A 24,592-nucleotide genomic window follows, 5' to 3' on the forward strand; every position below is an offset into this window, starting at 1 on the left:
CACTTAGGTTGATGATTTGTTCTGAATAATAAGGTTAAAAACATCAATCATTTCTAACTACAAAGAGACTAAGCATTATTACTCACCTTATGAATAAATAGGTAGACATGATGAAACTTCTGTTGCAAAGCTTTGTGGATGACATGCAAGACTATCCTGTTTCTCCATATCTCTGAGCTGCAGTGTGGTGTGCCATTTTACCTGGTGAAGAAAGTCAACTTCAGTCTTCGAAGTTCCATGACTTTTTATGAGTGTCCCTTGCATTTCCATCACTGCTAATAAACTGTAAAAAAAAAAATATTGAGATGAATGTTAAAAATATAAATTAGATCATATTTTATGTATTGCCTTCAAATTCTACATGGAATGGCAATGATAAAAAATACTTGGCATATCACAACGAGACCTGATCCATCATTCTTGAGCAATTTATTGGAAATCTATAACATGTATACATACATATATATAAACCATAATACCAATATAGATTTGAATAAGTCATTGATAAGAGTCTCTCTGACCAGCCAAGAGCTGTTCTGGAGAGTAAACATTAGCTTTGCTCCCCAGAGAGAAGAGTAGCAGCTCTTTAACATTTCTCAGAGCAGCAAGAACATGATGCACATCCTCCTTGTTCTGCAATTTGGGCGCCTCTGACTCCGGTTGTCTACATCCTCGAATGAGAGCGAGCATTCTCTCTTCCTTGCTACCTTCGTCCACTGATGTCTCTTTCTTGTTGTCACCACAAGATGTCCTGCTTTCAAGATACAAGAGGTTGGCATCAAGAAATTAAAACCATGGAACACCAGTTGGATGATTTTACATGCATTTTTTTTTTTTTAATTTATCTGTCTTTTGGTTAGCTAGTATCTGAGCACCAATCTTTTCTTTTCTTTTTCCTCTTTTTAGGGTTTTGGTGTTCTTGATTGCTGCTACTCAACAATTAAACTGGAAAGAATGAGTGAAAATCCAGAAAAATTTATCTGTGTAGAAAAATTATCAAACATCAAAGAGAATTAAAAGGGATCTAATTATAGAGACCATGTTGTAAGTCTTTTTTATTTTGTGTTAGCAAAATAGGTGAAAGTGTTATTATTTTGTGTGTGATCATCACAAAAAAAAAAAAACACAATGATCTGTGACAGAAGACATATAAGTTGCAAACATACGTACCTTGAAGCATCAGTAGACGATTCCTGAGACCTGAACTCGGGCTCATCCTCAACATGGTCCTGCACAGTCCCCACCAGACTGCATCTCCCTTCATCACCTGCCATCCCTTCCACCTCTTCCGATGGCCCACATTGTCCCGAATTCACCGTGGCCGAGCATTGTGAGGAAGAGCAGCTTCTCTCTTTCGCGAGCTTAAGTGACTCCAACTTCTTCAGAGCATGCTTCAGCCTCTTTTCAGCTCTTCTTCTGCACCTGATCTCCTCAGCCAGCTCCCTCTCTAACTCCTCCAGCTGCTCAAAACCAAGCACACAAAATGAGCTCAGATGGAACGCTTCTCTCTGTTACTTGGTGATGATGATGGCGTAGAAAAGAGAAGAGCACATACCCTGTTGGCCAGGTTCTCAGCTTCCTCCTTGGCCGCCTTGGTGGCCACTCTCTCTGCTAGCAGCCTCCCTCTCAGACTGTCCACGATCCTCGACCCAACATCCTGTTTGTCTATCTGTTGTGATATCTCCATCATCTCTGCTAAGATCAGACAACAAAGGTACGAAAATAGCAGTCATCGTGGAGAGATAAGGATGGAAGAGGAAAGGGTTTGGTTACCTGCATTGGCCATTTAACTCCAGCATCTCGTTCTGCAAAAGCTTCATGCCAAAGGCAGCAAACGCATGGAGATTATTAAGGAAGGCCGAGAACAGTTAGTTTCCTTTCTTCTGCAGGCCTTTGAGCTCTCCTGCTCTTAATTGCTGGGGTTGTCCTTTGCGCTCCCCTCTCCCTTGCCTGCTCTGCCACCTGCGGCAGTTACGACACACTAAGGTCATGGGTTTCATGGATGGGAGCGGGGCGAGGAGGGGTTCGCTGCGACAGGAGAACGCCGCAAGCAGGTGAACGGGTGGACGCTCGTGAGGGGCGCTGCTGGAGACCGGTGCTCACGTGAGCACAGTGCGATGACGTTTAGCTGTCTTTAATGCCAATCCCTCCCTCTCTGCTCTCTGCTCTCTGCTCTGTCTTCGACCTCCGGATTTTAGGATCTAAAAACGCATGGTTGATTCTTAGATTCTGCATCCATCCTATACGAAGAATCCACAAAAACCACAGTACAAGTCTCATGCGGCAGTGAGACATACTTCTTTACCATCTGAATAATTTAAGTGCCGTAAAGTAGCAGCAGCAAGATGGCCTCTTTGCCTGTGCCGTAAAGTCGCTCATTTACCCTTCGAACAATGTTTTCAATCACTGGCTTCTTTTATTCTACTATTTCCCGGTCCACAACATACGTGTTTTCGCAAACACCACCTAGAAACAACATTATGTTATCCTCTTCTTCTTCTTCTTCTTTTTGTCATTTATTTATGAGAAGCCATACAATACTGTCACTACTTCTTAAACAAACACTATCAAAAAGACCTTCATATGAAGAATTTATTTATTACCAACCAAAATATCCATACGCGATTAAGAACAAGAGTAACCCCTGACTCACCTTTTTCCCGGTTGGCTATACAAATCTGCTATCCAGTCAACCTCCCATAACTGTTTTTTCTTTTTCTGCGTTATTATTTTCTGAAGCAAATGCTTGATTCTTCTGCGATGCTGACAGCACTACCTTGAGATACAGTTTGTGCGCACACACACCAAGCAAAGAGTTCTGCCAAAAAGATCAAAGAATTCCGGTTTAAATACATATACATTTAAAAACTGTATGTATGAGTGTAACATTTTTATCAAAGAGCAAGCTATTACATCTTAGTATTATGTAGCACCACAATTGAATAGAACATGCAAAGAATAAAAAGAAGTTAGCAATCCGCCTCGGAGCGCCTGCCTCTTTTCTGTAACCAACAAAGAAGCGACTCCCTTGTGACCTTTATCAATCCTAAATCCTGTGGCCTCCTGGCCTGGAGATTTGAATCTGGAGGAAGAATCAAGGGGTTGCATAAGAGATGGTCAGGTGGGCCATATCTGGTCCTAACGTCAAGGCCCAATTCATCCTGCAATACTTGGGTTATACTTTGTCGCACATCAACTTCGTGGCCAGTTGAGTTCATCATCTCTTTGCTGATTTCAGTAGTGATGATCATATCATCTTCAATTGATTTTCCTGTACAAGTACACCAAGAAATTTGTTATTTTGCTTAGAAAGGTGTATCACTGTATCGTATAATAAAGCTTTGACTAGACATGTATAGGGTACTTGGACGCCAATTGTAATGCAAGATAGAACTGGAATACTTCTGTCAGTAATTGTAAGCTGAAGCTGTTCAAGGTAATATGAATGGCCAGAATTAGCTACACTAGCAAGCTACTCCGGAATTGGGTGACAATGCAGCAGAAGTGGAATATTTCAGTCGAATTAGCTAGTTTTTAATGTAGAACTGGAATACTTCTGTGGATACACATCTGGAGGATATTGACATGGAACTGGAGCCATGGCCACTAGATGTTGACACTTGACACAACTAGGCAGAATAGAATTTTAAAATACATTTTAAAAGCATCTCGCATGAGCTCATGTTGTTCGTTGATTGATGCTTATGTAAGGCTAATATGTTAAAAATTTTCTAAAACAGCAATGGTGGCAACATCTACCGTATAATCCTTTACCTAGCATGTAGTTCTCCTTGATCATCTGCAGAACTGAAAGAACAACAATTCGTGCTTCAACCTGCCAGCATGTTATGGAAATGCATCAGAAATCATGGTAATAACAATAATACTAGTGAATGGTTGATTGTGGCAACAATAAATGGAAGCGGGAATTAAGATACCTAACTACTGAAAAAATATTTGATCAAGTTCATGAAGCAGTGATACAGTGTTAAGGCCCCTCAAATATAGATGTCCAGTATGAAGACTGGAAGGTAGTCAGATCATAACTCAATAAAATCTCAACAAAAGATGACAGATAATTCTGGATAGAGCAGAAGCAAGGCTAGGTTTGCCCCCTTTTATCTTTTCATGAATGTTATGTTTATCATCATTGAATAAATGGATTCAAGTAATAAAATACAATCAGATCCCTGATTTTCACAGGCAAATATGAAATGCATATGATGAAACAAGTAGTAAAACCTAACAACACGCAATATCCCAGAATGAATGAGATTTTGCTTACATGATGATTTGACAATAACTGCAATGTTAAGATTATTTATGGTACTTTACAATTATAATCAACCTTGAACTGTAATCATATTGTCTTTTCATTTTTCTGCTTTGATAACACAGAAAACTTGACAAATAAAGACTTCATTGCAAATAGTTTAATCAGCACTAGATAATCCTCATCAATTTGCAATGTATATAGAAGTACCTTTGTGAGCCCCCGAATATCAATAGCTTGACTGTCACCAGCATCTCTTTGCAAGTGTATTGCTACCTTCTCAAGAAGCAAATTATATGGCTTTCTCGAGTTGGCTTCACTATAATTGTCAGATCCAAGCAGGTTGTGGCTTTGATCTTTGCTGCACAATACTCCTTCACACCATTCTTCGATCAATTCCTTTAGATAATAGTCATTGGATCGGTACCTGCATATTGGATAAGAACCAACAGAATTATTCTAACCATCCACAATTATTCTGTTTATGTTTTATAGGCACATAGAAAAGATCTAATTAGTTCAACCACCTTGATAAGCATAAAACACACTGTATTCCAATTTTTTTACACAACTTTATTGGCCAACACGATATAATGCAATATTGAGTCTGACTAAAGCAATATGATCAATACACGTGTTACTTACTGGCATGGCCGAGGTATGTGATAAATTAATCTTTGCCTTGGTGTAAAGAAATAGAGATGAAATTAAATGGACTGAAAACTCCTTAGAGATAGAAAAGAGGGAACTCATATAGCCCCTAATCCCTGACTTATCCAGACGGTTCTCTATCTCATTGCTTGTAGAAATATAAAATCCTAGGGGTTTCAACTAGTTGCTTAGACAAATAAGGCACATGTCACACTGATACTTCACACTATAGAATATGTTAGCCCAAAAATATGTAATCAACAATCAACACATTATCTACTAGCTCAAAGCCAACCTAAAGCTGTGGACCGATAAAGGCTAGGTAGGTGAAATTGAACGTGTTGAAAATTTTCATGCGAGATAATGCATACATGGCACTTTCAGGACTAAGCATAAGTGTTCATTACAAACTTGGACAAATAATGACTACTTCCAACAAATAACAGATCACTGAAGACATGTCTGATAAAAAGGAAATCTCACAATAGTGCTAAATTCCTTATCCATACCCAGCTTTTCGCATTTCTTGATATATCCCAAGACATTGTTGAACTTCATGTAAAGATCCATATTTGTTACGAGCTCTCAAAAGAGTATTATATGTCACCTGAAATGCCAGCATCACTGAATGTCAGACTTCTATAAGGATCATAACTCAGCTGAAATAGTAATTTCTAACATTTAACAAAATTTCAATCCTCCTACAAAAAGAATAAAGAAAAATAAGACTAACAGCGACTGTGACTATGAATTTATCATATCACAAGTGAAAAAAATTTCACCATAACACTATGACATACTTCTAAAAGGAACACATGTCAGCTGTGATAGAAATTTCAAACATTAACAAATTTGTAATTGTCCTACAAAAAGAACAAAGAAAGTGAAGACTATGGCAATTCTGACTATATTTATTATATGACAAGCGAAAAGATTGTCTTGAATTTAAAACTATGGCATCCTTAATTTCTCCCACAGCTGAAGTTAACTAATCAAATAAATTAACCAATTTAAATTACAAATGTTATAACTGTCAATCTTGAACTATGTAAGCTCACAAGTTTACAGATGAGAATCTCCATATTAGAAGCATGATTTAACTGGAATATGAATTACTTTGATGCTTATAACAATAAAGTAGAAGTTACCAGCGAAAGAACTACTTGCCCTGTGATATTGTTTAAAGTTAAACAAAATCTTCAGACTAAAATCTTAGTACCCAAGGATAACAGACATAAGGGGAACAGTATCTAACATATGAAACAGTGGATATCTGAGATCTCGGATCAACATAACCATCTGAAGCTTATAAGCTTTTACTGTCACTATAGAATTGCTTAATGGCAAAACTAAAAGAGCAAAAAGACCTTATAAATGAGTTGATAAGATTCTACAACAGGCTCTCAGTAAATATGACACCAACAATATAAAGCTGGTCCTGACTTCCATGCAAAGGCAAAACTTAGACGAGAGGATTTGCTAGAATATTAACAGAAAGGCAGGAAGAGAGCTACCTTAGTGGTAGTCCTCATACTGCTAAAGACTTGGAAAGAGTGTTGAAATGGCCATGCGGACATGCTGTACAGATAGGAAATTAAATCCATCCTCAAACAATCCCATCAGACAGTTAAATTAAAGTTGTATTACTTGTCCTTTTGTGTTTCACAACTTTGCCAATCAGATATTCTTCATAAAATCAGTGGCCAAACGTAGGTAACAAACCCATCGAGGTTCATCATATCAGGGAAATGATACCATCTAGGCTGAATGATCATACTAACTTGATATAACATATCTGATTCAGTCACTGTCCAGTAAAAAAGCCAAAATGCAACATACAGAAATGAGAAAACTATAGATGAAAACTCACCTAGTGTAGTCTGATAGGTAGAAGAAAACATAAAACTACCTCACCTTAATAATGAGAATATTCTATAGTTACTTCATACAAGCAATCCTATTATCAGACAATAATAAAAGCTTACCCAGTTTGGTCTTATTTGATATCTTTTCATCTCTTCAAACAAAGAATACGCCACTTTCAAATTATTGTTCTCAACACACGCCTGCGAATGAAAAGCTTCAATTATTAGCTCCTAGAAGTTTTCCAACAGACATGCGTTAGATATATTAAGCATATTAAGACTCAGTTGTAACTCTAAAATAGGTTTTGATAAATCAATATGTTTATGGCATGAAAAGTGCATTCTTCAATCAGTTTCATTCAACATAATTTGTCATCTTCTACCAGGCATAAGAGAGTGAGGAACTGCTCATATTTTAAATGCTTGTGTCAAGGACTGTAATTTTGTGTATCAAACCTGTGCCTGTCACTGGCATAATTTTTAATACGACCATAGAAAGTCACTGGCATAGAAAGTCAACAACACACTAACATATGCCATAGTTAAACCAATCTGTCAATACGACCATCAACAGCATCATACAGCCAAAATAAAAGAGCAAAAGCAATTGTACTACTACTATCTAACCAAGAATTGCAGTTCTGCAATAACAAGGAGGGCATATCAAAACTGATGAACTCTAGCTGATGTTCAATATTTCCATAAACTAAAACAAATAAGAATCAAATTCCTACAAACCACAAAAGTATAAGAAATTGCCTACAGCAACTAAAAACTCAACTGCTATTAAATACAGTGACAGCTCTCTATAACCAAGTTGAATATTGGAGAGTCCTTTCCAAAGACCAAATGTACAAGATCAACTCCAAGGAAATGATGATGCATTAGTTTGGTACAAGCAGCAGCCCACTTTGGACCTTAAGAAACTTTTCCACAAGAAATGTGTTTTTCCTGATTATGAATATTGATTTAATCCTTCATCCTTCATGCAAAATGATGGTAATTTTAATTCATTGTATATTGATTTTGTACATCACGCAAGGTGCATTACCTTTGCCACAATAAACAATAACAGAAACCAACAAGAGTATCTGTTTCATTGAACAATTTGTGGCTATCTCTGCCTTCGAATCCAGGAAATAGTTGAAGTACATCACATGTCAAAGTTATTTTTTTTTATTCCAATAGGCAAACGTCAGGACTAATGTTTTGGAACTTTAAAGTTTGAACTAAATCTACTTGCCAAGCATGAATAATTACACTAAACCAACAAATCTCAAAGCAAAGAAAAACAGGGCAAGCATAAAAAAAGACATCAGAAATTACTAATATTACTATGGTGCATCTAGAAATATGACATATTTGAGCACTTATCAATAACCAACCTTGATGGCTGTAGTATACGCAACAACATCAAGTTTTATACCTACATCTCGTAAAGCTCTAAATGCCTGTGTAACATAAGAAAAAACAAAACATGTAAACAAAAAAGGAGATCAAAAATACAGATAGTAGGATTCTGAAAAATATTCATCAAAAGTAAAGATAACAAGAAGAGCGAACTATTTAAATACAAACAAAATTTACAGAGTGGACTCGGTTCTTTTTTGGCAAAATTAAGAAAAGGTAAAACATTAGATATATGTATGGGCAAGCACATGGCATGCCATAAAGGTAACCCTCACAACATTTAAAGTATGTCTATATGTTAATCAAGAAGAAAATGTGATACAATATGAAGTCCCTCATTACAAGTAAAGCTATGTCCAGATGTGTACTTAAATAGTCATTGCGACTAAGCCTTGGAGCTGGAATTGGTAACCTTAGTTGTTTCATTATCTTTTACCATTTAAATTTTCTAAAAACTTCCACTGCTGGATAACCCAAAGCGCCTATATGAAAGCAAAGCAATAGGAGACTTTTAGTGAGCCCAACAAACATTAACACATGAGAAACAGTATTCTTACCATTGTGGTCAACTCTCATAGTAAGCAAAAACTTATACATAGTGAAAAAGTAAATAGCATGATTTTTATGTTCCACATTTTTCCTCTTTTTAGGATAATGATCTTGTGGAGAAGTTCACCAAGACTATAAGTGATGTTGTTATTCAGAGAAAATGTGCATATTGAATATATGGCATGCACTTCGGATGTAGGTTGCTTGGGGCTGTTCATGTTGGACATATAGTTATGTATGTATATGAGTGTACATATTATTCTTCCATTTAACTGACCCAAACAGTGTACCTCATGGTGTGAATAAAGCTCTTCATATCCTGAATCTAGTTTAAAAATCAATCTTCTACCCAAATATTTGCATGATACTAATTACAATAGGAAACAGAAAATTCTATCTTTCAGAATTACTCTCTTAAGCAGGCTGCTTTATATATTAGAAATAAAACAAAATAAGCTAATAGTATTACTATATTAAAATCTGAAAAATTAGAAATATGGAACATAAACAATTAATAGAGGATTGATTAAATAATATTGGATTCGCACAAAATACTTTACCTACCCCTTGTTAGCCTGCCTGCTCACCTGCTCTGCCCATGTGGGTTCCATTGTGGAGCCACTGTTGCATTCAGCAGCAAGGGAGGTATGACAGGCGAATAGGAGAGTGGGTTAGTAAAAGTATTAATCAATTAATTCAAGAAAAATGTAACTAGGACTCCTAGGAGTAGTCATTGTGATTAATCATATAAATACTTAGGGAATAAATTATGGGTGAGACATCTCTCCCAGACACTCCTTAGTGCATATCATCATCTTCAGCCCTCACAATTTCCTTGCCCTCTCTCTCAGTGCACGATTTAAATCAATGGTCTCGGGAACCAACCTTTTCGTTTTATATCCTGGACCTTCCAGATATCCCTTGAAGAGCTTAGGGGACAAACAACAACTTAAAGGAATGTCCCACAAGGGAGCTTGGAAGGATACATCCAACACCTCAAGTTTCCGAAAGCTTTAGATGTAATTGCAATAGAGATACAATTGTTTTCTTAAGTAATCAAAGTGTTGTAACTTCAAATGATGAATTCACTCTCACAGACATCTAAAATTGAAGACAAATAACCCCTGTTTGAACACAGTCACCTGAAGTAGAAACATCCCTTCAAAAAAATATTAACAAAGACCAGATTTAAATAGATGGCAAAGAGGAGGGTCAAAGAAAGCACTAATAAAGTTGCCATTGAAACATATATTATATGGAATTCATAAGTCTTCTGGTTGTTGACCAGGATTAAAATATTTGTTATTGGCATTAACAAGAACTAAAATTCTGAAGCACCATACAGCTCTGGACTGATAACATGAAACTTGGAATAGTGCATATCTAAAAGAGTCAGGTAATTATAACAATAGCTTAAATATATTACAAGGTTATAAGACCAAAAATGAGCTAATGTATTGTAAGAATATGAGACAAATAAAAGTACAAGAACCAGGATTGCAGACTGCAATATATAACATTCTGCAGAAGATATCACTATCACAAGAAATAATAAGCAACAAACAACATATGTAAGTTAAAACTAACCTGCATAGCCCCTTTAATATTTTGGGCAGCTCCATATATACCAATGAGGGTAGACCAGCTTATGTGGTTAGGAGTAAGGCCCATTGTCTTCATCTCATCCATCAATGCTTTTGCACGGTAGTAATCAGTACCACAAGCCTTCATCAAAATATTAAAAGTGAAAACTGTTGGCCTGAAGGGAACCACTGTGGCCACATGATAAGGTTTTGTGTCTTGCACTGATGATTCATATGAAGTATATTCATCCCTACTTTTAATTGCTAAGCTAACATCCCTAAAATCACATTTCATGTCTTTGGTAGAAAAAGGAATCTGGAATCCAGTTTCTTTCCATGCATAAAATAACCGAAAGGCTCTATCATATTGGCATGACTCAACACAAGCATAAAGAAGAATGTTGCAACACTGAGCATTAGGTTCACAGCCAGTCATAAGCATTTCCTCAAATAGCTGAATGGCACGATCAACAAGACCAGAATTGGCACAAGCACTCAGCAACGATGACCAAGTAACTATATTTGGATTAACATTGGCAGACAGCATGTTTTCCTTTATGCTCAAAGCCATCTGCCACATTTTTGCATCTGCAAAGACCTAGAATCAAAAGAAAAGTGATAAAATTAATCATTATCTTAAAGGGGGGAAAAATGGTATGAAGGCATACTGAAAGTTGTAGCCCCTTAAAAACCATCAAGACACTCCCACTAACTTTTATCATTGTAGTATATGTGAAGACGTCCAACTTAAGCGCTCCCTTCGATGCCATGTATCTTATTTCCCCATATATGTTTTGAGCCAAATCAACCCTTTTGGCATTACAGCATGCCTTCAAAAGTATGTTGTAAGATGTTACATCTGCAGTGACTCCTAGATTCTGGATATTTGCAGATATGTAAGCCAAAATTAGTCAATGTACCAAAAATATTACTAGGAAAAATTATAGCTATATCACCATGAGGTATTGAAAAGCTTCTGGAGCATGAACTTTGAAGTACGGTAATAGCTCAAAGACATAGAAAATAAAAGAACGTCAGTGTCTACGAGAAAAAAGATAACAAGCTATCACAATAAAAATATATTACAAGGCGATCTAAAATTGATTATTGCATAGCATTTTTCATCTATTGAATACATCACACAGTGTTTAACAGCTTATGACAAGCTTTAAAACATGTTCATATATTGTCAAGCAATTTGAATCACGCTTACCAGCTTAAGAGAAGTGTAAAGTGTAAACGATAAACAAAAATGGAAGGTGTCAAATCACTTGTCATATCAGTATAATAAGAATAAACAACCTACCAATTAACAGCAACATAAGGTATGAGATGGCATTACTTGCATATGCTTGTAAACACCAAAGGTGTAGCTCATATCATGGGCATTCGCATTCATAAGGCTGTTGAAAACATATACATTTGGAGTTATATTCTGAGCAAGCAACTCCTGCATCAATATAACCACATGCAAACAAATAGTTAATATCACATACAGAAAAATAACATATATTGACAATTTGACCAACAAATCTCCAAATAAATATCCGTAGTTGAATAGAGATATGCATCTTACAATAAATATATCTAGATGTCAGAGCAATAAAAGGACAAATAGCAATCCTAGCATGAGCCTGCAATATGCTTTCCTTTGTATGCATCAATAGAAAAACTATCTAACAAGTATCTATCTCTAGGTGGATAAATATCTCCAAAAATCTCTTTTTATTTGGAAAAATCATAGGTCACACCGTTACAGAAATGTCAAATGATATTGTCTTCTGTCGACAATTTCATGGAATAAATTCTTCTGATATTTATAAATCTATAAGTTCCCTGAAAATGCCATAACATATTAAGAGAACATTCTTTGATGGACCAGCCCATTTCTAGCCTGCTTATCCTAGCAACCCAACAGGATTCATCAAATATGTTACAAAGACACTATCCAAACAGAAGAAAGGAAGTAGCCCACAAAGCAACTTGATAGGAACCAAGTATAAACGATAAACTGTGTTTTTCGGATAGAACAGAAACAGAATATAGTAATTTATAAAGTACGATTGTAGCATCTCAAGATTGAAGACCGGAAATATTACAACAATAACAAAGTACAACAATGAACAAATTGTAATGAAATTTGTTTAGATTTCAGAACTTTCAAGACCATTACAGAATAATATAAGCAACCTAAAAGTGTAACCAGAAAAAATAAAAAATAAAACCAGTTAAAAGAGTACTATACATTGTTCATTAAAAAATTATATTACTGTCTGATGTAATCATGATTCATGCTAAGCAACTGCTTATATCATACACATGATGTTGCATAAAATATTGTTATTATATTCGATGATTGAAATTTCATACCGTATCAGAGTTTCGAGATTCGCTCGAATATATATATATATATATATATATATATATATATATATATATATATCATTTTCTGTGACATCGCCAAGGCAATGCCACAGAGAAACGATTTCTGCGACGTCGCCGAGGCGACATCACCTCTCTTCTCCCCGCGACGCCGAGGATTCTTCCCGTGCAAATTAGGAGAAGTCACCGACAAACGAGAAGGGAGAGCGGTGCCAACTCCACGTTCTCTTCTTCTCCCTTTTCTTTCTTCCCTCGGTTACTACCACCCTTCTCTTCTTTCTTCTCCCTCGGTCACCGCCTTGTCACGAACAGTCATCGTGCACCCGCAACAACATCGTTCAACGAACCGTTCGTCGCTTTTGCATACATGTACAGATGCTTGGCAACATGTTTTGTCTTAGTTTTGTGTGTTTTTGCTTGTAAAAATACATGTTCGAACAGGTTGTAGTGCTACAGTGCGACCGCTCGCTACACTGGGCAAAACTACCCCAAAATGGTTCCGTTTTCGCGTGCCACAGCCTATCTTCTACAGATCGTAGCTGCACGCAAAACGTCATCTATCTCAGCACCCTGGAACCCCTTGGGTGGCACCATGGGGGATGGGGCTTCGATATAGTGTCGGGCGTTAAATAATCTTCGTAAGTTCGCACGTTAATTTGACGGGAACTTGCTTTCGCATCCGGCACCCGATGAGCAGTTGTTTGTAGACTTGTAACTGTTCGTTCTACCTTCTAAAATTCTTATTTTCTCCTTCCTCTCTTTTCTCTCTTGCACTCAAGGTGCTCACCGAATTGCTTGTAAAGTTTCCCGTTTCGCGAGACATCGGGACTTGTCCGTCGCTCGTTTTCAATCAAATCAACTTTTTGTTTTACAGGTCCTTCGAGACCTGTACGAGGTTACAACTAGGCTGACCCTTTGTGGATGCATATGTCACACTAGCGCCTAATGACTTAGGCAATCCCAGATAAGTCCAAGGAGTTGGCGTAAGGGTGCTTCACGACTTAGGCAACTCCAGCTAAGCCTGTAACTTTGCTGCAAGGGTGCCTCACGACTTAAGCAATTTCATCTAAGTCCATGACAACCTGAGGTGGAAACAGCCTCAATCGATGGTACCACCCGATAGCGAGCAATCCGTGTACCGGTCTACTAGAAGATCGATACGTACTGCTTGGTACGAGCGGTATTATTCAAAATTAAAAACCTTGATTCTATTTATATGGATCAAGTATTAGTTATTCATCAAGACCATTGAGTCATAATGTTATGGCAATAACAAATCAGTCAACATTTTTTAAAATGTTAATCCAATAAAAGAAGTTCGTCGTGGTACAAAATGAAGAATTAAACTAATAAAACAAGTGAACACCACTTGGATTGCAAGATGTAAATGGCATTGATCCAAAATCCACCTGATAAAGAAAATGCACAAGCTCAGATATTATAGGTATTGCCAACGAAAAGGAGTCAGCATTAATCAAATTGATAAAGGGTCATTACTTCAACATTATGAAGGCACATTAGATTTTACAGCCTTTACAGTTTTAAGATCTTTTAATCCAGTATCGGCAAGGTCAAGTGCCATAAGAATATGAAAAATCACACTCATCCAGAGAGGAGGTAAAATTCGTCCGAGGCAAAAAAGAAAGCAAGAAGACTTAAGATTTAGAAACCAGACACAAATTCTGAACATAAACTGGAATCTCAGCATGACCAAACGCAGCCCCCAGCTTGATGCTCATTCAATGGGTACATGTAGCTGGTTGATATAATTTTATGAATCATTAATAACAAGGATATTCTGAAAATAAAATATCGAGGCAAAACATGTCATGACTTATTTACTTGTTTGCCTTCTTCCAATTCAGATATCCACACAAGTAGTAAAACACAAATATGCAACTAACTACAAGCACAATATAGTAAGTGGATTCTAGTCTACTCAACAGTTAGCTCCCTACAATTTGAATTCAATATATTGTGCAGAAGCGCAAGATTGCATCCATGAGTGCAACACGATGATTACAGAATCCAACTATATGCCATAAGCTACATATAAATGTATATAAATCTAGACCATCAAGTGCAAGATTAGCCACTTGTAGAAAAAGTCATCAACTAGAACACGCAAGAAGAGTATCATGGCATGCCTCCTAATTATTAGTGACAGCTTTCTTGTTCACAAGTTATTTTACTCAAAACTTTAAATGCATATTTATGTGGACACGAACCAAGATAACCTATCTTGGAATGCAAAAACTTGAAGCAGTTACCTCGAATATACTTCTAGATTTCAAGCAGTCCCCACAAAGACCACAAACGTCAATCATAGCTCGCCAAGCAAACATGTTCATACCACCTGACTTTGCTTTGAAAATTTCAAAAGCTTTTATAGCAGAACCAATGTCATGCTTCTTTCCGAATTCCTCTAATATAGAGCAGAACAAAAGTTGGGAATGTGAAAAAACACTTGCATACCTGAAAAACCATATACTACACTATTAAATAGCAACTATGGTCTAACTTAGAAAACTCGAATTCAAATGATCAAAGTTGCTCTACAAAAGCAGCAACTGTAGATAAAAAATTAAACATGATGACAACAGTTAGTGTTACAGTTTGTATACAAATGAGCAGTCAAGCATACAAGACCAGCAACAGTAAACTTTGCAGAAAGCACACCAAATTTCAGATGAGTATATACCACAGTGTAGTATTATTGGCACAACATATATCAATCTTCTCAAGGCTACGAATTTAAAAATATCATCACATTTGTTGAATATTTCAAACGTACAGTTGGACTAATTTGTATGACCATAAATACATTGAACAAATCTTCAAAACCCTTTTATCATCTAGGTTTGATGGTACCATTTTCTATTTTGTAGGGCAAATGGGCTTGACAATCAATATGATATAGTATTGATAGTGTATCAAAAGTCCACCATGGATTTCAACTATTTGTGATATCTTGGCCTCTAATGTTTCATTTTCTAAAACCTTAATGTGCAAAAGGTACCTCCATTTAAATCAAAATTTGTTCCATCGTGTTTGACCATAGGCTTTGACCTTCTCTAAGGAAGATAGGTCGCACAAGCCTGAATGATAGGATTCTAAGCTAATGAAATCTGTATTTCATGAGCAATAAAAGTCAGATATTCAAATTGAACACTTTATTAGGTCACTCCAGCTCTTCTTTCAGGAATATAAACATATTAACTTAAAATCATCATCCTTAGACTTTCAATTCAGCAAATGGAATGAGGGTAAAGTGCCTTTGACATGTCATGTCTCCAAGTGTACATCATAATCAAACTTTTTTGCTTCATGTATGTACGCGCGAGGACTATCATGGCTTTAATCTTGTGCCTCATTGATTAGGGATAATCTAGCACATTTCGAGCCAAACTCCAATTCAACCCAAATGAAGTTTCAATCAGACTCCAATTCGATCCCATCAAATCAAGCAAAGATCAAGCCCAATCTCAACCATTGAACCAGATTGCTGCTCATCCAAGTCACGTCCAATCTCAGCCGTTGAAGCAAGAGGTGACTTATCCAAGTCAACCCCACATCAGCCCAACACATGGCCAAATCCTAGTCCAACAAGGACTTGGGCTCAAGGTCTGCGAGGCCTATTAAGATCGCAGATTGCGTGGGTGAAAGGGAGCCGTGCACAACTCCAAGAGTCATCCCATTGCCCAATCTCAAAGGAGTCCCAATCATGTCAGGATTCCTCCAAACGCAGCCTATATGGGATCGCTGCCTTCTCAACACACGGAAGAAAACCCCAGCCCCCCGTGAGAAGCCAGATCACAGGAGAAACCAGGATTCTTCCTCCGGTTAGCACCCTACAGCAGCAGAATTCTACTGCAAGGAGGGATACTTTCCGTCGATGGCCACCAAAGATCCTTCCTCAGGTTGTCCCAACAAGATCCCTCGACCACCAACTGATCTAGAGCCTGCTCTAGTCAAGAGAACCAGAGGAGAAAGCAGTGGAAGTATTGTTGCCCAGAATCAAGCCACCAGCGTCCCTGTTTTGGGCTGCCAACCAGTGCAGGCCCTCATCTTTGTCCCATATAGCATGCAGAAGGCTTCAACATCTTCCTAACCCTCTGTCGTAGCCTCAGGAGGAGGTCTTAACAGCGGAGAACCTAGCAGAGCAACACCCAAGCCAACAGCAACAGATTCTGCCAAGAGATACTCTTTCAGCCTGCGACAAAATTTTGCAATAAAGAACCCATTGCAGAACAGCAGCTTCATCTTCATCCTTGACATACAAAAACGCAGCAGAAAGGGAGAACCGGCAGCAACCTGCATTCTGCCAAGAGTGATCTGTCCGTGCTTGTTGAGCAAGAACTTTTGAGCAATCGTTACTTGAAAACTCTTTGCTTTAGTTTCCTATTTTAGGCACTTTAAATCCATAGCAATAGTAGATTAATTTCCCCTTTCTACGTTGTGTTTATTGCAACAAAAGTTCAACTCTTCTATCAAAACTTTCATCTAAGATGCGGTATCCAATCGACGGATCATCGAACTCGAACCCCATACAATGCCAGAGCAACGATCCCTTGCATGTTGATGGTGACCATAAGGCAAGGATACAAAGCCTCTGGAAAAGAACTACAAGAGTTAGAGTTCGAGTCGTGCTCACAAACCACCGTCAGGATGACAGCCAACATCCAAATAATATTGGTTGACCTTATTGTTGCAAGCTCAAGCCAACCCTACCCCGAAGGATGACCAAGCAAAGAATGACGCAGCAAAGGAGAGAGAGTCATCTCCATCCAAGACACAACCACGAAGAAGATGTTGTCAAACAGGACATCGCAGCACGAACTCGACTGTTTTAAGTCGAGGCTCACATCAACAGACCCTCCTACAACGGCTCAATCAACGTTGAGGTATTAAACTCATGGATAGATCAATTCGAAACTTGCTTTGATCTAAGGTATATAGTTTCGAATGATACCACCCAGTACGGGCGGTATGTATCGATCCGACAGTAAACCGATAGGCGGACCGCTCGCTACCGAGTAATTTTTTTATTTATAAATAAATAATATATATATATAAAGGCGATGTCGCCTCATTTTTCTGGGCGACGTCACCTCATTTTCACCCCGCCTGAGGAGAAGAGAGGCGACATCGCACCTTTTTTTTTAACTTTTATATATAAATATATATATAAATAAAAGATTATATATATATATATATATATATATATATATATATATAAGCGACGTCACCCTTATTTTTTCGCGACGTCGAAACATTCTCCTCATTTTTCTGCGACGTCACTCGGTATACAATACCGTACCGTACCGAGAGAATATCGAAACTTCGGTACGGTACGATATTTCAATCCTTGCTTTGATCTATATGATTGCAGCAACAAGGATAGGATGATGTTGGCGTGACTCAAGTTGACTGGGCACGCACCTGCTTGGTGGAAAGCCTATCTTCGAACCAACAACGATGAAGATATGCTATGGACACGATTCAAAAGGCTCATATGACAAGAATTCTACCCTATGGGATATCTTGAAGAAAGATGAAGGAAATAACACTCCTTACGTTAAGGTCAAGACTAGTCTGTGCAAGAATACACCACCAAGTTTTGACGATTAGCGGTGGCATTTAGAATCTCCCTCGACGATCACTCGATGATGATGAAATACATCGTCAGAGTATACGATATTTCGGTCGCTAGCAACATGGCAAGAGTGATCGAGAGAAAGAATCACATCTACAACAAAAAGCCCATGAAGAAGGCCAAAGGGAGCCATCCGAAGGCCCAAGAGAATTTTGGAGATGGTAGAACTTCTTCCTCAAAACGAAGTGATCTATTTTGTGAACATTATAAAATTATAGGTCACTCCAAAGAAAAGTGTTTGGACAATTCATCTGGAACTCTTTCCAACGAAGTAGTTGAAGAATGATCAAAGTCGACGAACCGCGGCCACACCATGGGCAATGACTCCATTGAACTTTCACTGGTCTTCCACTCAAATTCGAGTCTATCACTGATGGTTATGGTTTGAAGATTATAGACTTAAGTCCGACTCTCGATCCAAAGGTTCAAAAAGAGCTCTTCACTATAAAAATCCAAGTGAAGCAAGAAGTCGTTAGTGCAATTTTTGACACCGGGTGCTAAAAAAACCTCATCTCGGTGAGCTTGGTCAAGAAGCTTGCCCTAGAGACGCACTGCATCCGCACCTATATCCTCGTGGATGGCTTCATGATATGTGGAAATGAAGATTGACCAACAATGCAAGATACGCTTTGCCATCATAGAGGAATTCATCGACAATGTGACATGAGAGGTGGTTCCGCTTGGTGAGAGGAGGGAGGAAAGGGAGAACTCGCAGCAACCTGCATGACTGCATTTGTTCGAGAACGATCTATCCTTACTTACCGAGCGAGAACTTCCGAGCAATCATCGCTCAAGAACTCTTTACTTTAGTTCCCTATTTTAGGCACTTTAAATCCACCAAAACTTCGATCCAAGATGTGGTATCAAATCGATGAATCGTCGAACCCAAACACGATATGGATCACTCATATCAATTGAACCTCAACAGCGTCAAGAAGGCACATACCTTGAACACCTTGTCAGAGGAGCCACAATTGGCACATATTAGGATACTTATATTACATTTCATAATAATAAGATCATCAAATAGATTGTTTTATTATTCGTTACATGCTTGTTCTTTGATCATTTGGAATGGGAAAAATTAACAAGGGATAATCCCTAACGAGAATGTTTTTGTCACTTTATCATCATATCCATTTCTTTCATTATCTTACTGCTATCGCATTTAATTGTTATACCTACACCTCTTGTCTTTGTTTTCTTTGTTTCTTTATTTTCTATTTTCATTGTCATTATGGTGTATCTATGTTGCTTTGTTGTCAATTTTCCTTCGATGTTTTCCTTTATCTTGTCATTGCAACATTGATGCTGCTTTTTTTTTTTGCAATTGTATTGCTACAATAGCCCCTTTCTTTTTTTCTAAGATGTGAACCTTTGTTTCATTACATAATTTTGAAATGATTTCAGTGCTCTATCATTTGAGATAATGAGCCAAAAACTTGTATCTACATTTTGGTTATTTACATACCATTGAACATTAGATATAAGCATATCTTATTGTAGTTTGATTCAAGGTTTGTTGTATCGCCCAAGTCAGTATGGTACGGGCGATACATATCGATCTAACTCGCCATCAAGACATGACTCACCCAAGTCCCCATCGACATGCTCCGATGTACCATGTGTCGATACACCGATACTGATTGGTATGCACCATACCGACAAATCTTCAAGATAGGTCCGATACCCGAAATGGCGACCCTGGTTTGATCCTATTTTTAAAAAATATATTCATTAACTATCATTTTAAGTGTCTTGCTTTAATACCACATGTGCTTCATCTCATGACTTGTGCCTAGACTCCACGAGACCGATGCACCTTAGTACATCTCAAGCATTTTTGTGCACAATATACATAGATATTTTTCATCAGTCAACGTACTTATGTAAGAAATCAAACTTCCATAGGTTACATAAATTTGGTGCCATTACAAGCTTGTACTTTTCTTGTGAGCTATCAAATTTTATGAAATAAATTACTACAAAAGATGTATATTACAACTTTTTTGTTGTATCTTAGTTTAGTGTATTTCATCCTAGGGCAACCTAGTCCAACAGTGACTCCCATTGGAGGAAAATTGAAATCTGTAATGTCAGGCCATATACAGACTGGAGACATGATTGAAATTTCATTTTGTCTACTGTGTCTCAAATGGTGTAACATTCAACTTTTAAAAAATAAAGTGTGTAGACACTTGGTTAAACACTGTTAGAATCAGATCTCATTTTTATTTGGTGGTAGCATGCTGCCAAATGTAGTTGAATGAGATATGAATTTGTGAACTTACATTAGGTAAGGAAACCTGGATTCATAGAAGAAAATGCCACTTTAGCTATAAATTGATTGTATAGAAATAAAAATATCAAATTGCTGATCTTTTATATAGAAGGATCATTGAACAAATGTCTCATGAAAAAACTTTTGAAATCATTAATGAAAAGAAACTGCAACAACATCCTCTTTAAGCAGCCTATATAAATCGTGTGTCATTCATGAGTTTGTCTCTTTTATGTCACAGGATAGTACAATGCACTTGTTTTAAGTCAATTCATACATGAATGAAAGGGCTATTGCACTGATTACTAAAGCTTGACTTTGTTTCATCTAGAGATCGAGAGTAGCATTTCAAAGTCAGCTACCAAAACACAAAATATACTCAATAATTTAACTGAAGTCTAAAGCATTGTTGCCTTTCTAATAAATAACTAAATGAATCTTATTAACTTAACATCAATATCACACAATATCCTGTCTTTAGGACTCAAAGATGAGAGCAAAAGCTAAAATGTAATGGAACTAAATGTTTCAAGGAGCTGGAATATATATTTATATGCAAGTGAGTGAAAATTGCAAAGAGAAGGTCAAATTTCATTTTGTTTAACATGTCACGTTTGCCGCACCTTACAGCCAAATCTGGATCACGAGTGTGAATAATCTTGCTCAATATATAATCTGGATCTACGATGTCTTTGATAGAGAATCCATAACCTAGACACATTTCAAGAGAACAAGGGAATTCAACAAGACAGCATCTAAAGAACAATAGATACAAAGCTGCATTAAACATTCTGTAAATTATCAAGTTGCAGAGATTATTCTACGCATGAGAAGAAATTTCACTCCAGCAAGTGCACTTTTAAATCAAGAAAGAAACGAACACTTCGCACCTGCGAGAGTTTCCATCAACTCAACACACTCCTCTAATTTTCCCTTGTCCGCGAGCCGCCGGCACTCCAATCCCAAAGCCTCCAATGCCGGCTCGTCAAAGAGCGAAGAGGGGCAGAACCCAAGCCTCGCCGCTTCGCTCAAGAAACCGGTAACCTCGTCAAGATTCCCGTCGCGAAGGACGGCAGCGATACCTTTAGCGGTTAGCCTGGGATCGATGCGGGCCACGAACTGGGGGGAATCGGCGGCGACCGCGTCAGAGGTGAGGACGCTCTCAGCGATCATCAAGAAGTCCCGGAGCTTGCCGTTCTTGGCTAGGTTCGAGGCGAGGCGGGCGTAGTACTTGAGGAGGTTACGGGTGGAAGATGAGGAGGGAGCAACGGCGGCGGAGGGGGGACCGGTGTGGTGAGGGACGGCGGTGAGATCGCGTCGAACATCAGAGAGGAGGGGTTTGGCGGGCGAACGGCGAAGCTTTCGGCGGGGAGAATGCGGGGGATTTCCGTTGGGGGTGGCGGAGGTGGGGGAGAGGACACGGGAGGGGGAGGAGGAGGAGGAGGCGACGAGGAAGGCCATCTCCACCATGGGCTTCACTGTTGGCTCGATGTGTGGAGCGAGAAGAAGCCCACCCTATCATGTTTCTTGAATTGTTTGCATACATGATATTTTCTTTCTTCAAGACATAAATATTATATATATATATATATCTTAGGCGAATTTTCATTATAAAAAATCGTTTATGAATTTTTCAGATAACGTCTTAATTTTTTTTAAAAAAATATATTTTTAAATTTCATTCTATCTTTCGTCGTGTCTTTGCCTCGTCGATCATCCCCCTCTATTGAATCCGCCCAATAACAAGGGACCCTATCGAACCAATGATGAAAGCAAGATTGTAGAGATCATGCCTCTATTATTAGGTCCAACGAAATGTGACAAAAATCATTATGTCTATGTCATTTAAGTCTACCTGCTCCAATGAAGAGACTTAACAAAAATGATAGTGGTAGGTCAAATAAAGATAAGAGTAGAATGATTTTTCATGTGATCAGGGATATTCCGTGAAATTTTTTTGAAGTTGGAACATTTAATGAAAATTTCTCAAATTTAATTTTTTTTATAAAAAAAATCATTAATATATCTACCTATATATATTAGTATGGACGAAAAAGTAAAGAGATAAATATATATCGTAGAGTCTTATAATTAGGGGAACATGTGAGTGTATACAAAGATATATATATATATATATATATATATATATATATATGTATGTATGTATATTCATCGTGATCAAAAAATGAAATAAATATTTTGTTATCGAAAGCACATGATTAACGGGACTATTTAAATTTATTTTGACTTTTTTAATGATAGAGTAAATTAATGAATCTTCCAACATGATGTAATTATGATTATGAATCCAACTTAGCAAAATTAATCCGAATAGCCCTTATGTCTCTTGACCTTGTACTCGTGGATTTTAGTCTGGATCGACACGAATCATCACTAATGAGAATTTTAAGCTGCAAAGAATTAGTTAGCTCTGCTTTAGACATCGTACAATTGTGCTTTTGGATGGAAGCGAAATGGGGTGAGTCACCCTCTGTCTCGTGAATGGACTTTATATCAATTATTATTATCATAAGAAATTATATATGACCGTGTAAAGTTCACGATGAATGTTGATATCCCAGAAGAACAATAGAGAGGATAATTCTCGTAGGTGTATTATTGAATTAACACTAACATGGTAGTGTAGGAGATTAAGTATATTAAATTAAGATATACTATAGACATGGTAGAATGTTAGGGAGTTCAAATCAAATAAAATAATCGAATCGAATAAATTATCTTAGAAGGAGACAGTTATTCGATTTGATTAATCAGGTTAGATCGAATTGAATCGATTTTAATTTAAAAAAATATCAATTCAACCCAAAACTCCAACATCAATAGTTTATTGCTCTTCTTTTTGTCTCATAATTTTATTTTTGTCATTATTCTTTATTAATAATCTCTTTTGTTTATTTATATGTATTAGTATATATTTTCGTTATTATGAACAAAGGACTACACGTGAATTCGTTATTTCTTTATGTTATATTTTAATAAAAAGATAAAGAACAACTTGTGCATTAGTTTAATTGTCTATAATATTTAGAATGATATTTGTAATATAATTTTTTTTAGAATATAGATCAAATTTGATCAAAACTCTGATTTGATTCAATTAAACTAAATCGATTGATTAAATCCAATTGATTCATTTGAAATATATATATATATATATATATATATATATATAATTTTTTTAAAAAGTTAAAAAAAGTTATTAATTAAACCAAATTAATTCGTTTGAACCGATTCAATCATATAAATCTGAAATGATTTCGATTTAAAATATATTATTTTAATCAAACTGAATCAAATCTTTTATTCAATCTAATCCGACCTTAAACGCCCCTCCTCTAGCAGATACATTATGTCGAATAAGATTGATTATGACTATCATGTTGAATAGAAATCTCTAATTACATTATAAGAGATATAGTAACAATCATATTAATATATTTTTAAAAATTAAAAAATTTATATTAAATGACATTCAGATAAATATCCCTATAAAGTTTGGAAGAAAATGAATTTGCTCATGAAAATTTAGATATAGCATATATTTTCTAAAACAAAAAAAAAACAAGATCCAATTACTCAAGTCAACCATTACTTTGACTACAAATAATTAATTTAAATTAAAAACATTTTAAAAAAATGAAAACATAACTTTATCTTTAATATTAATCGGAGTCTCAATTATATTTTTCATTTTGGATATACGTGTACATTCTTGTTTTCTTTTTCTTAACTTAAAAATCAACAGTGGCAGGATCCGCTGTGTTCGCTATAACAAGAGCAACACTTTTCATAGTAGTTTGTGGGTTAGCTGTGTTGCCTGCCGTCCCACCTAACGCCTTTGTGAGTGGACTCACCGACGCGACCCACTCGTCGAGCCAACGCTGCTCGCTCTTCGACTAAAAGCCACGACAGGCGCTTGGG

At 37.0% G+C, this 24,592-nt stretch overlaps 2 protein-coding genes across 3 annotated transcripts; both read right to left on the reverse strand.

The window, feature by feature from the left end:
• Positions 1-364: 364 nt before the first annotated feature.
• On the reverse strand, positions 365-1,913 carry LOC135617255 (uncharacterized). Its single transcript, XM_065117297.1, has 4 exons — positions 1,774-1,913; positions 1,556-1,692; positions 1,171-1,460; positions 365-751 (listed from the first exon to the last, which is right to left on the reverse strand). The coding sequence occupies exons 1-4, from the start codon at positions 1,784-1,786 to the stop codon at positions 499-501; spliced, it is 693 nt and encodes a 230-aa protein (XP_064973369.1). The 5' UTR covers positions 1,787-1,913; the 3' UTR covers positions 365-498.
• Positions 1,914-2,582: 669 nt separating this feature from the next.
• On the reverse strand, positions 2,583-22,126 carry LOC103991734 (pentatricopeptide repeat-containing protein At5g02830, chloroplastic). 2 transcript variants are annotated; one of them, XR_672234.3, is made up of 13 exons: positions 21,541-22,126; positions 21,274-21,361; positions 14,984-15,188; positions 11,674-11,781; positions 11,045-11,209; positions 10,336-10,929; positions 8,175-8,240; positions 6,910-6,990; positions 5,434-5,531; positions 4,484-4,700; positions 3,775-3,835; positions 2,914-3,271; positions 2,583-2,818 (listed from the first exon to the last, which is right to left on the reverse strand). XR_672234.3 is itself a non-coding variant. In XM_009411274.3 (12 exons), the coding sequence occupies exons 1-12, from the start codon at positions 22,118-22,120 to the stop codon at positions 2,970-2,972; spliced, it is 2,565 nt and encodes an 854-aa protein (XP_009409549.2). In that variant the 5' UTR covers positions 22,121-22,126; the 3' UTR covers positions 2,839-2,969. The 2 variants fall into 2 exon arrangements, 1 of the variants encoding a protein (XP_009409549.2); XM_009411274.3 differs by lacking the exon at positions 2,583-2,818 and having other exon boundaries at positions 2,839-3,271.
• Between the last annotated feature and the right edge of the window lie 2,466 nt (positions 22,127-24,592).

This window comes from Musa acuminata, chromosome BXJ2-7 (genome assembly GCF_036884655.1).
Source record: "Musa acuminata AAA Group cultivar baxijiao chromosome BXJ2-7, Cavendish_Baxijiao_AAA, whole genome shotgun sequence".
Lineage (NCBI taxonomy): Eukaryota > Viridiplantae > Streptophyta > Magnoliopsida > Zingiberales > Musaceae > Musa > Musa acuminata.